Genomic DNA, 13376 nt, shown 5'->3' with positions numbered 1-13376 from the left:
GTTTTCTAGAAGCCAGCATGCAGCCTTTCAGGGTGGGAAATTCAGTGAAAAATCAAGTTCGTTTTGCTGTTTCAGAAGCAGTGAATGCAAATAGGATGGTAGCACTGAGATGAGTCTTAAAAGAGGCATTACCAAAGGCACTTATGTTATAATAAGGAGGTAGTGTGGGCAGGAATAATAGTCTCTACCAAGAGCTTGGTAGACGTCTTAGCTTCAGGTATAGGGTTGCAAGAAATCTCCGTGTTACCCTATTAGAACAAAAAAGGAAAGTAAGAACTTTTTCAGAGAGTGATCTAACTACTGGGAGATAGGAAACTTAAATGGCTAGCTTTGTCTTTGATTTCAAGTACAGCTAGTACTTGAAAGTTGTAGTTGTACCTTCGGGGAACAGGTGGCGGCAGGGGGAAACAACCAAAAAAACCCAAACATGTTGGGTTCCTTCCTCCCTCCCAAGTTTCACAAACTTAAGATAAATGAGTTAGCTGTATGGAAAGACCAAAAAGAAGTGATGTTACAGAACTTAAAATTTGGTAATTCTCCCTTCAGGACACTTACCTCGCACAGTACCACTTCTGTTTTAATTCTCCCTTCAGGACACTTACCTCGCACAGTACCACTTCTGTTTTAATGAATTTCAGTGAGAAATTAAAGATGTGTGGTACTATTTAAGGAAGAAGAAAAAACAGTCAAACTACTAAAAAGTCAGTGTTCAGACAGACCTTAATCTTTATATTTCTAATGACCCTCTTTGCAGTTGACCTAGCATCTTGTTCAAACGTTTTCCTCCACAGTAGAAGAGATGAACCAAACTGCTATTGCTGCAGAGCTTCCACATTATTAAAAGTCCATGATGAGGCTTTAATGAAATACTCAAGAAATACCTTATCTAAATTTCTTCCTTAAATCGGCCTTTTATCCTACTAAACTGAACACTAGCACATTACCAGCAATTGATGACCCAGAGTGCTGACTGTAGCCCTCTGGAGATTTTCCCCTGTGCTTAAGGAGCAGAGGAGCTGCCAAAGCTTTTCACTGTAGTGTTTTCAAAGTGGTAAGTCTACTGCATACCTTGAAGGGAAAGATGAGTGCTGTTTCATCTGCATAGTCTGTTAGGATGCAGATTAGAAATCTAAATGCTAGTTGATAAGCGTGAGTCTATGTTACCTGCCAGTTTATTTCAGCTAATTCAGCAGATTACTTTTTCTGTGGGATTGAGGAGAAACCAAGGGGTAGGATTTTAACCACTGAATCATTTTCCCTTGATCTGCCCACCAGTCACTTAGAGGAGGAGGTACAATAACTGTCAAGCTATTTTGGAAAAAAAAAAAGGATATGAATGATAAAAATATGTTAAGGGGAGAAGATGACTGTGCCCCTGTAGCACTAGCTGAAAATACAGTGTTACACCCATGTTACCATTACACAAAACATCCATGTTGATCAAAGGACCCAGAAGCAAGAGCAGGTAGACATATATGTAGACAAATAAATGAGAGAACACCGATTTAGAGAGGCAGTTGGATAAAAACATTTAATGAGGGAAAGCAAGTCCAGCTGTCTTCTGCTTGTCCTTAAAATTAATAATCTGAGAGAAAAAAGTGTAGAAAAGCTAGAAGCATCTAAGCTAAGTTGGGGAAAAGTCTTGATACAGATTTTTTTGTATACAAATTGTTAGTGTGCATACATATTTTTTGCAATATCTGTATTAAGATTAGGACAGCTGACAAAGCATTCATAATCTCACAAGCACAGCATGTAGTCCCTCTAAATGCATTTCTCCTACTGTACGTCCTTGAACATCTCCTAAGAGTGTGTAGGCTTCTACCAAGAGAGGTGGCTGTCCTGCCATGTACTCAGGTCAGGCTTTCAGCTGACTGTAGAGGAAAACAAAGGGGAAGTTTGCTGTTAATACATGAAATCTATTGTTACTATTCCCTTGTATCCTGGCTGCCAGTCAGGTCTTCTCTATCAGCCTTGCAATCATGTAATACATGCAAATACACAGGTCCGTATGATCATTTTTATGTTCTGCCCCCTTCCCTCAGCCCTTCCACCTCTGGAAAAAGAGATGCCTACCTGACTGCAGCTGTGAGACTCTGATACCAGTCATTAATATCTTGTTGGTCACTGGACATCAACAACAGTGTCTTGTGTGGAAAGGAAAGCTGAAAGGCAAACAGAACCTGGTACCACTCTGTGGCATTCCCTGCCAAGGCAGCAACTCTCATAAAAGGAGAGCCATCGCCATTTAACTCAGCCCTGCGTGCTGATTTCCACCATTTTTCCCCCCCCAGATATAAATATTGAGCATTGGTACGGGGAGAAGCCAGAGGCTGGACAGTACAGAGCAAGTGCCAGACTTGTCCGATCCTTCCAGCCACAGATGACAGCTCACTTTGACTTGATAGGGTGTTTGGAAGCAGGCAATTACAGTTCTCAGCAGCTCTTTATCCAGTTTTCTCCCTTATTCCAAGCTGCCCCTAGGGGTCCTTCCACCATCTACAGATCACTACAGCTTGCTCAAGGTGCTGCAACCTAGACCTGAACTTGAAAGCCCTACCTAGGACACCAGTCCCAGTCAAAGACCCTGCAGCCCTCAGGGAGTTAGATGCACAAGCAATACCCGTTGTGATAATACCCACATTTTTCTGAATTCTGTTTTTCAGGGTTTTCTATAAGCTCAGTCCACAGTCACTGTAATGCTGCGTTTTTTCTTGTCACATGACTGTGGGGCTGCTCCCCAAACATGTGCTCTGCTGAGGGCACGTCAGTCTTATCAGACCCTCCTCACCTGAGCTAACTAAAGCAACCAGCAGCCTGTACCCCATGGTGCTCAGGAGGGCCTACACCAGGAAGGGAAAAGGACCTACATCACCCAAGAAGAGAAGGGTTGCCCTAACACAGACTAGTTCACTGCATTTACTGTTGTCACCGCTCCCATCATCTCAGTCCTGCTGCTGTTGACACTGCTACAGACCTGCTTGTCAGGTCTGACTCCACTGACGCTTCTGCCAGGCAGAAGTGGGAAAACTTACACTGAGGAGCCCTCCCTGGCTCCGCGTGTGGCCGAACACTTTATCCACGACGCACTGGTGAAGCGGGTAGACAGCCTGGCATGCCAATTTGTTTGAGTTCAGCGGGTGCAGTGGGTGGCAGGGCTTTGCTGCAATAAAGATGTCAGAAAAAAGGAAGAACATCCTGCGCTTCAGTTCTTCTCCCTTTGAAGGCACCACCAAAAGCCAGCCTTCCCGGATATACCAGCGCTCTAGGCATGCAAGGAAAATAAAGACAGTTGTCAGATTATCATTGGGGGCAGGGAGGAAGATGTAATGAGACAAACAGGAATACAGTGAGCTGCCTTTGTAGGTTACCAGGTTCTACATCAATTACAGCCACTAGAAGGCACTACATATCAACTGGGACCAGCTCACCAGCACTGATGGCACCCATGCAGAAGCAGTAATCAGCCCAAAACTTTTAGTATATGAGGAGCAGACTGAAGTTGTTATAAATCTACTATGTTAATTAAGAGGATATTATAATATGCAAGTCTGTGTAAAGAGACCAGAACAAAAACGTGGTTTGAAAATGGTATGCGTACCTTTAAATTAACATAAGCCCTCAGAAAACATACCATGAACTATCTTAAATTGTGTTGCCCAATTGTTTGCATTAGAGGTGAAAAAGAAGTTAGCCTAAGCTTTGAACATTTATTATTTTTCCCTTGTTTTGTATGCCTGTGTGTGCCAATTAAAAAAAACCCCAAAGTGTTTCATAGGTCATCTAACTATATACAGACCTATAGTAGTTAACAGATTACAGAATGCAAATTACTGCTCTAATGAGAAGATAGCAAGGGGGATACAAAACAACATATTAAAAAGAAGGTCTGATCAGGCAACCTTATTAACCTTCTCTTACAGAATATGGTCCAGTGTCATCTACCCATGAAATGAATTCCAGTAGAACAAAAGGCAGAGAAATCAGCAGGGAGGAAAAAACAAAACAATTTGATAAACCTAGCTGTAAGCAGCAATAAAAAAAATGGCATCTACACAAAATGGAATAATTAAAGCAGTGCCTCTAATAGAAGGATTATTGTACAAGATGGCCATCAACTCATGGGAATTATGAAGACACCTGCCAGTAGAAGTATTTATAAAAATTTAAAGCCATAATAAGGTATTGGCATCTGGCCTGGTCTGGGAAACACCTGCCAGAGGATTTCAGCTACTGGTTTTCATGCCTTAGCTTCTGTCTGAGCTAGTAAATACCTTTTAGGACAACAATTTTGTTTTAATTATGGATCATGTCTTACTTAAGTGCGCTACAGTCACAAAATAGAGGCAAGTGAATTCCTGCTTAGCTTACTCCTCAGGAACCATTCCTCTTATCTGAATAAGAAACTGAGAAAGAAGGGTGAGGTGCAGGAATCAGTCCAAGTTTAAAAAACAAATGGAAGGAAGGCATCAGCAGCATGGGGTTGGACTGGAAACTGTTTTTCCCTCAGCCTAAGCTGTGATCAGACTTTCTGGCATACAGTCTGAACTGGACTGTGATGTAAGTCTTGTGATAAGATCCGTGTTCAGGATTCTCACAGGCATATGATTTAGGAAATTCTTGTGAAAGGAGGGCAAGGAAATATCCCTGGGGAAGCTAGGGATGACCAAACAGTGTGGTATGTTAAGAAGGCAGTTCTGGGTAAGATGGTATTTGCCCTATATATGGAAGACAGCAAGAAAAGCGGGGTCTTTTAATTGGGAGCTTCTCATCTCAGAGACACTGCCAAACAGATACCCAGCTCCAAAGCTACGCCTTTCCTCTGAATCTATAGCATTATGTTTTCTCACCTCTTCCCTCCTAGTAACAGGATGCAACCTTAACAGTTCTGCAAATGCTAGCTTGTTTCTGGAACGCTGGCCCAAAACTAGCAAGCCCCAGATAACTCTTACTTTTTTGCTTCTCACATCCAATAGTACCTATTTTACTCCAGCTGATGGAAAACATGACCATCACAATTCTCTGTCCTAGATAATGGAAAGATGTCTATAGACGATGGAAAGGTGTCCATAGACCCTCAACATTTGTTCTAATACATGTCTCAATATTTAGAGACAAAACCAAAGTGGACCCAATGCTTTCAAAGGATGGCCATCTCTGGTCTAGCTATACTATTTTCAGGTTGGGGGTTTTTGTCATGATGTTATCTTATTAGTTCTGTCATTCAGGATAACTGATTTACCTTTTTACTTACGCACTACCCCAACATACCCAGGCACCACCACACATGCTCTGTATAAGGAGAGCACACCTGTGTGAGCTCCCTTTCAGCAAGCATCACCAAAAGGATTCAATGAAGAATGGGAAAGATAATTGTAAGTTAATCTGCCCATTGACTGAGCATCTTCGAGAACAATAACCTCCGATAAATAACCTCCTTTACTACCTGTGCTGGTTTGGCTGTGAGGGTTAATTTTCTTCATAGTAGCTGGTATGGGGCTATGTTTTGGATTTGGGCTGGAAACAGTGTTGATAACACAGGGATGTTTTGGTTACTGCTGAGCAGTGCTTACACAGAGCCAAGGCCTTTTCTGCTCCTCACCCCACCCCACCAGCGAGCAGGCTGGGGGTGCACAAGAAGCTGGGAGGGGACACAGCCGGGACAGCTGACTCCAACTGACCAAAGGGATATTACACACCATATGACATCATGTTCAGCATGTAAAGCTGGGGGAAGAAGAAGGAAGGGGGGGGGGGAGATGTTTGGAATGATGGCGTTTGTCTTCCCAAGTAACAATTACATGTGATGGAGCCCTGCTTTCCAGGAGATGGCTGAACACCTGAACACCTGCCTGCCGATGGGAAGTAGGGAATGAATTCCTCGTTTTGCTTGGCTTGTCTGTGAGGCTTTTGCTGTTAAACTGTTTTTACCACAACCTATGAGTTTTCTCACTTTTACTCTTCTGATTCTCTCCCCCATCCCACTAGAGGATATTTTTTTCACCCCAAAATCCACATGTATGGATTACAACCACATCCACAAGTACCCGGAGGCATGCCTTAGAGACCTTTACACACAGTGACTTCAACACTGCTCTCCAGCTGCAGCACTGTTTCTAGATGACCTCTGCAATAAGAGTGTTTAGTGAGGGCACAGGTGAAGTCCCAAGTAACCATTTCATAATTGCCCTGACTGGACACATTTCTCACAATATTCCATACATAGCTTGGAGAGTACCCAGTCACACAAAAGGTCATAAAGAAACCTGCTATCTAATTAGATGATCTTACATGCCAGTGACTGTGACTTCATATATCTCAGCTATCAACAGAAATACTCTGATTTTTGGCACAACTTAACCACGCAGATAAAAGAAGATTCTTCATGTGAAGGTTGTGAGCAGAAGTCCATGAAGCTTGTGGCTTAATGTAAAAAACACCACAGTCCTTGGGCCCTTGTCACTCAGAAATCTATGGTTCCTGCAATGAAGTAGGGAAAACACAACTACTTACACTCTTCCAAAATTACGTAATGTCTGTCTTTCATCCTCAGCCAGGACTTATACTCCTGACCTCCTTAGGTTCCTGCTACTAACTTTCTAACTACATGTCATCAGCTCTTCCCATCTGAACGTCAGGCAATTAAGCTGCTGCTTCTCCTTACTCAAAAATTCTTCATTTAAAAAAAACCACAAACAAGTGCTTGAGTTACTAGTTATATTCCTTCACCACCTATCTTTGGAATTTGGGCAGAAGAGGAAAACTGGTTAATATGAGTTGACTCAGAGATGAAGGCGGGCATATCTCCAGTTATCTCAGCTTGGCAGAAAAAAAAAACCCAGCTGTCATTAAGACCCACCTGGAGTCAAAACCTGGGTCTTCTGTCCTTTGAGCAGTTTCTGAACCCGAAGTAGCTGCAATGAGTTCTCTCTCTTATGAATGATGTCTTGGACCCACCGAGACACCTCAGAAACGGATTTCACAGCCTCTGAAATTATAGCAGCATATTCTGAGGTTATCACAAATGAGTAAGTATTATGCCTTATCTATCTTGCTGTGAAAAGATAAGATGAAATTAAGAAGCAAATGTTTTAAACCAAGTATCAACAACAGATTTATTCAGTAATTTCAGCAGGACACTGGACTAGATGACCTTCAGAGGTCTCTCTCCAACCACACTTCTGCAATTCTAGAAAACATTTATTTGCCAATGAAACATTAGACAGAGGAATAGTTTCCTGGATTTGGAAGCAAAACTAGGAGGAATGCCCCATAAGTGGTGTTAACTGCTAGTAGATATGGCATGAAGGACATGAATTATCCTAGAAAATTGAGGCATATGACTAAGAGTCATAGAATGGTTTGGGTTGGAAGGAAAATTTAAAGATCATCTAGACCAACCCCCCTCCCATAGGCAGAAATATTTTTCACTAGATCAGGTTGCTCAAAGCCCTGTCCAACCTGACCTTGAACAATTCCAGTGATAGGGCATTGACAGCTTCCCTGGGCAACCTGTTCCAGTGTCTCACCACCCTCATCATAAAAAAAAAATAGAGCTGTCATTTCTCCAACCTAACACCTAGGCCACTTTCCCAGTCAGCTACTCTACATTTTTATTCGCACTGTGTTCTCAGTGAGATGTTGATCAAGACGGAGAAGGGGAAATAGTAATCCACTAGAACCCCAGAAAGAAGAAGAGTTTTTCTTCCTGCGGAAGTAGACAGAAGACGAGAATCCAAATATTATTAGCAAGGAGGCTAACACTGATCCAAGTGCCAGCGTCTACAAATGGAATCATACTTGCAAGTTTCTGGTACTCAGCACTTTCTGGGCTGGTGTTCTCCAGCAGGTCTCTGAGGAAATGCTTGTACCTAAGATAGAGAGAAGGTTTATTTCACAAAAAGATACAAGGAACAGCAGCATCTCTTATTAGTGACAGAATGATGAACAACACTTCACCAGGAGATAGAATACACACCTCTACATCTAACCAAGCAGCTTTTGGTCACAATTCTTCAATCACATTCATTTTCTCTTCAAAGTTATCCACTAAATTAACCCAAGTATTTTATACATTTGCAAGCCTTTGGCATTTCATAGGGATCTGATAAAAGCAACCTCACATATTACTTAAGTTCATGAGACTCTCTTAACATTCACAGAAAAATGCCTTCACTAACAGACAAATTTCTGTTTTAACTATTTAATTTTTTTTTTTTTATGTCTGAATGGTAGCATCCATACTGTATGTTTCCTGCCCACACAAGAAAACAAAGACATTTCTTATAGAATCAGAAGCCGCCTTTTTCTTTTTTCCTCTCCAGTCTTTACCGGAAAGGAACAGATCTCCACCAATTCTTTCCCCCAATAAAGTCAACCTATTTTCAGTCTGAAATGACAGGAGAAATATCACATTGAATAGATTCACTGGCAGAAGTCATATGACCTGCAGTATATGTAACAGTTTTGAAGAAACTTGAACATGAAAGAGCTGATTAATGAAAAAAATTAGACCTTCTGTTAAAAGGCCACTATTTTTCCGAACAGTCAGACAGGAACAAATATACTGCTATTTTACAAATTTCAAGGAATGATCCAAAGAATTACAGTAAAAAGAAAGCTTACATTTATATCTGCCAAGCTGATTAAAAAGTTTGCATAAAGCTACCTGAAAGACTGTGGTATGCTCACTCCGAGTTATTTTCAAAGAAACGAGACTCTCTGTCTCTCAAATTTGCCTTAGCCTGGATAAGACCATGGTTGAAGAGCAGCTACTTGATCTATAGCAGCAGCAGCTGGGTTCCCAGCAAACTACCTGTGCTCTGTATTACCCATTTACCCTCCCCAAGAAAGGGCAGCCCTTGAGTGCATGCAGGACTTGCCTCATGCAGTCAGCCTGCCTCTTCAAAGGGGAGGTGATGCCTCAAGGGGGAATGCAGCAAACCAGACTGGATCTGTCCAGACTCAGACAACTGTGATAGGCACCAAATCTGAGGAAGGCATATGGCGCTGATAACCAGAGAGGGGAGAAAAGCTCCCCCACGTTCATTAATCTCATCTCTCTCCAAAGGCAACCACCTAAAAGAGAGGAGAATCACAATAGTCCAGGTCAGCAACCTGCACAAAAGGGGAGCAGGACCATCTCTGGCAGGGAGCACCACTTCTGCAGTACTTCAGACAGCTTGCTTTTGTTCAGGGCCTAACTTCAGTAGCTTACCGAGATGATAGAAAGCCTCCACTTCCATTCTACCCAAGAGCTAGATGACAGACTTAGGAGCCAGGGCTAAGCACAGCTACCTCTCTGCATTGTCTCCCATCCATGTACACTGATTTCACTTTACAGGCACATCTTCAGGTCTGTTTTATTGCTGTCTATATACTCTGATTTTGAGACACGTTAAGCAACTTTACCTCCCATAGCAACCAAGGCACTGTTATGCTCCTTTTTTCCTCTTGTACTAACACCTTGAAGACTCAGAATTGCTTACTTACTGGTGCAGCCTCTGCAGTGGCAAAGGAAGCAGATCCTCTAGCTTCCTCCCTTGAAACTGAGGTCGAGTCTCCTGGAGTTTCTTAAACCGTCGGAATGCCTTATTTTTCCTCAATTGCTCCTGTATACAGCAGAAAAGGCATATAGGTTTGACACTATAGAAAGAAATATGTGCTGAGTTTGCACTGGAGCTTGGAAGTCTTAGAACTCTTAAACTTAGAGTTCATGACTCCAGTCCTAAAAGCAACCATCAAAAACTCTTCGTGGCCATGGGCAAGCAATTCCCTTTCTCCTGACCACCTTTTCCCAGCGGGTAAATGAAGCGATATCCTCTCTTCACACATGCACAGCAGTATAAAGCTAGTTTACTCAGCAAATGGAAATAAAGGAAAAAAAGGAAGGTTGACTCAGATAGGAAAACAAGGAGTCCACCTGTGCCTTTTTGCCATTCATTTCAACACAAAGCAATGCTGCCCTGCATTCCCATCACCTCAAAGCAGGTATCCAAAATGGCTTTTTCTCTTAGGAAATTAAAAGTGTGAAGACATGCATGCAAATAGAACAGAAGGGAAACATCCCCAGTACATCCTGCAGCTGGGAACAAGCATGGACAAAAACTGGAAGTCAGGTGGTTTAAATTCTAGATATAGCTGTCAGGACTTCGAAATAAAAATATATCCTTCTGAAATTTCTTGGAAGACAGGTTGTATTCAGAGACATAAGTGGGAAGGAAAAATTTTTCTTCTACCATAGAAAAAAATATTGGGGATGAAAAGGAAATCCCACTGTTAGGATACAGTTAGTGGTAGTGGGAAAGACCAGGAGATCTGATAATTCTCCAGAAAGAGATGATTGGCCCCTAGTGTTCCCACTGCAAACTCTCCAGGCTTGCCAGCCAAGGAGGAGTGGGAGTAAATACAGAACTCCTGAGAGAGCTGTGCTCAGCCTATGCGCACACATACACAAACACCTGAAATAAGCTTCAAAAATTTGAAGCTCCAAATAAGTAGAGAAATTTTCACCATTCTATTATGGAAGAAAGACTGAGAAAATAGTAGCAGCCCAGAAAAAGGAAGAAAACTGATCACTCCAGAAACAGAAGAAAAAGGGAAGGATGTAGCTGTTTCACAGAATGGAGAAAGAGAGGGAAGAACGAACATGAAGCATAAAGCACATATTTACCTTCAAGGTTTTATTTGCCTGCTCTAAATTCTCAGCGTAGTGGCCATAAAGCTCCAGACTCTGACAGAAATTTTCCAATCCTGTTGCCAAATTCCCTCGCTCCAGGTAAAGTGACAGAACACTGTGCACAAGGAGCAAAGATAGCTCATGAGGGCTACATTACTGATGGCATTTTCACAGCTCCCTCTGGTTCACTCCTGCACTGACCTTCCTTTGTCAGTATCCACCTCACATCCACATGAGTATCCATTTTGCATCCACATGCCAAATACGTGCTTGGTGGTCACAGAGTAAGCTACAGAAAACACCCCTCAAAAATACCGCGGAGCAGACTTACTGGGTTTAAACCACTATTCAAAGAGCAACTTGGCATCCGGATACATGGATACAGATCAGCAGTTTCCTGGATACACCTGCAGTGCCACCAAGGCTAGCAGTGTTAGAAGTGAATGCCTGTTTTACAAGGTGTTAGCTTTATTTCCTGAAATCTTACTTTCTCATCAATATAGGGCCCTCCCCATATAATTACAGGAATCACATCAGTGTGTTCACTTACTAGCTGGCCGAATATATGGATTCCAGGGGTCCAAATATGGTTTCCAACACAACAGGTTTCAGCGTCCCTTTGGCCTTTAAAATTGTCACAAAGAACTAAGTAGGAAAAAAAGAGAAAATTTCAAACGGGTAGAAATCACAGGCCACTCAAACATTATTTGTAGCACACAGCAGAAGCAAGAAGTTGCAGCTCGCACACTCTTTAGCTCGAGAGCATATCAAGTATTGTGAATACCAACCCAAGATATCTGTCATCAGATGTAAGCCTTTCTGGTAACTTTGACCATAACTGCAAACACATGGAACTGCACTACAGCACTGATAGAGTCTATTTCAGTATTCCTAGACACATCTGTTTTCCACCACCTTGTTCATAATCTATCTTTGTCATGTCTGTGCCCCTACATTTCACACATCTCAGGCATCTTAAAGCAAGTTCCCTATACAATCAAAACTTAAAGATTTATTTCTGTGTACAGACCAAAGCCAAGGGTCCAAAACCACAAGTTATGGGATATTACAGAGGAGGAAAAAAACCTTTCAGCCCCAGCAGTTGTCCCATGTAGTAGGGATGTATCAAAGTCTTGCTCCTGACCTTTTCCCATGACAACACAAGTAAGTACGTGCTGCCTGAAGGTATGCACATATGGGAAGGGCCTGAAATACTCACCGTGACCACCAAATCCAGCTGCTCAAGGTATCTGTGTTCAGTTTCCAGCAGCTCCTTGGCTGTCCGGCTGCGCTTTCTCTCCCAGCGAGCCCTCTGCTCTTCTACAGTGTTTGCTCCAGCCATAAACAGCAGGGATGAGTCGCTCATGGCAGCCTCAGGGCTGATACATGGAAAGGTAACCGATCCTGAAGAACCAGGAGAGATGGGCAAACAACAAAAGAATAACCTATGCTGCAGGGTAGGATTCTGAGCTACAAACTCTACGCTTTACAATGAAAGAAGGGAAGTCAATTGCCAGCAACCGTTACTAAGTTTCCTTCTGCATTCCTACTCACGGGTACAGGAACCCTGCATCAACCGGAGCAACAGCGTTAGAAAGACCAGACTGTGAAAGCAAAAGCAGCACATTACGATACATCTGTAAGCAAACCTCAAGTGTCCAATCCCACTCCCAGACCACCACTTCCTGTGCTTTGTCCCACTCTTTGTGCAAAATTCTCAATAAACCCAAGGAAGTTAGTGGGTGGAAGAGGTACTGCAGGAGTAGAAAACAGCCATAAGATTCATCTTGTGGGGCAGGGGGGGTGGGCAGGAGAGAGAGAAAGAGAGCACTTTTGCTTGTTTTCCCACAGAGGTTCCCAAGAAGCAAGCAGTTTGCATTGTCATTTTCTAATAGTAATTTGTGGTTTCAGAGATGAGAGAGGCTGAGCAATGGCTGTGACTCATACTATCCATTTATTAACCAGCTTCACTGCTTCTCTTCTGCAAGAGCATCACGGTTTTGTTACAGAGAAAAAACACTCCCTCTTTTATCACCTTCTCTCAGAGAAAGAGGCATGTTTTAGCAGAGCAGCACTTAAATATTGCTCTGCCTTTTGATAAAAAAGCATTGCAGGCTGCTGCACACTTACCACAGCATGAAGTCTGCAGTTTCTCTGGAAGCTGAGCTACTTTCACAAAAATTCTGGCTCCCCCATGGATGAGCTATATTCTAATACAGGAAGATGTGTCATCATAGAGAAGGGAATTTGTCACATGCAGTCTTCCAGAGACATTTTGGATATCTAAATCAATGTCTGAAACAAAAGTTTCACATCAAATGAGTACCAAGACGCATTTAATGGCTTAGTAAAAGTCCAGATAGCTGAGGAACACGTGCAGTATTTTATAGTGGCAGGAGCTTCTCCAGAGGTTTACCCTCATATTCGCTCATGACACACCCACAAGCCTAGTCGAGGCCATGTCTTGGTCAAACAGGGCAGAGCTGGGATCCCTGTGGATGGAGAGGCAGCGCTGCAGGGAATACCATGCAAGAGCTTAGCTTTAGCATGCAGTTGCAAAGTACTCACCAATAATACACTAAAATGCTACCATTAGCAGAGCACCCTTAGCCAGGGTAGGCTGCAGTCGTGATGTTCATTTTGCAGCTCAATTTCTTGTAACAAATAATAATTTTAAAAAAAAACAGACAAAAAAGGT

At 42.5% G+C, this 13376-nt stretch overlaps 1 protein-coding gene across 1 annotated transcript; it reads right to left on the bottom strand.

Moving 5' to 3' along the window:
* Positions 1 to 2984: 2984 nt before the first annotated feature.
* On the bottom strand, positions 2985 to 12044 carry ARHGEF39 (Rho guanine nucleotide exchange factor 39). Its single transcript, XM_075727142.1, has 7 exons — positions 11898 to 12044; positions 11229 to 11323; positions 10673 to 10793; positions 9493 to 9611; positions 7801 to 7871; positions 6860 to 6988; positions 2985 to 3265 (listed from the first exon to the last, which is right to left on the bottom strand). The coding sequence occupies exons 1-7, from the start codon at positions 12042 to 12044 to the stop codon at positions 2985 to 2987; spliced, it is 963 nt and encodes a 320-aa protein (XP_075583257.1).
* Positions 12045 to 13376: the final 1332 nt, after the last annotated feature.

The sequence above is a fragment of the Pelecanus crispus genome, chromosome Z (assembly GCF_030463565.1).
Source record: "Pelecanus crispus isolate bPelCri1 chromosome Z, bPelCri1.pri, whole genome shotgun sequence".
Taxonomy (NCBI): domain Eukaryota; kingdom Metazoa; phylum Chordata; class Aves; order Pelecaniformes; family Pelecanidae; genus Pelecanus; species Pelecanus crispus.
The sequence above is the reverse complement of the archived record's forward strand: the minus strand, read 5'-3'. Positions and strand labels throughout refer to the sequence as shown.

What these genes read in the sequence shown, in the direction of transcription:
- ARHGEF39 (XM_075727142.1), bottom strand. Translation starts at nt 12,044, where the DNA reads ATGAGCGACTCATCCCTGCTGTTTATGGCTGGAGCAAACACTGTAGAA. An exon ending in TCCATATATTCGGCCAGCTA is followed by an intron (nt 10,794 to 11,228) that starts GTAAGTGAACAC and finishes CCTTGTGCACAG; the next exon opens with TGTTCTGTCACTTTACCTGG. An exon ending in CCACTGCAGAGGCTGCACCA is followed by an intron (nt 7,872 to 9,492) that starts GTAAGTAAGCAA and finishes TCTCTATCTTAG; the next exon opens with GTACAAGCATTTCCTCAGAG.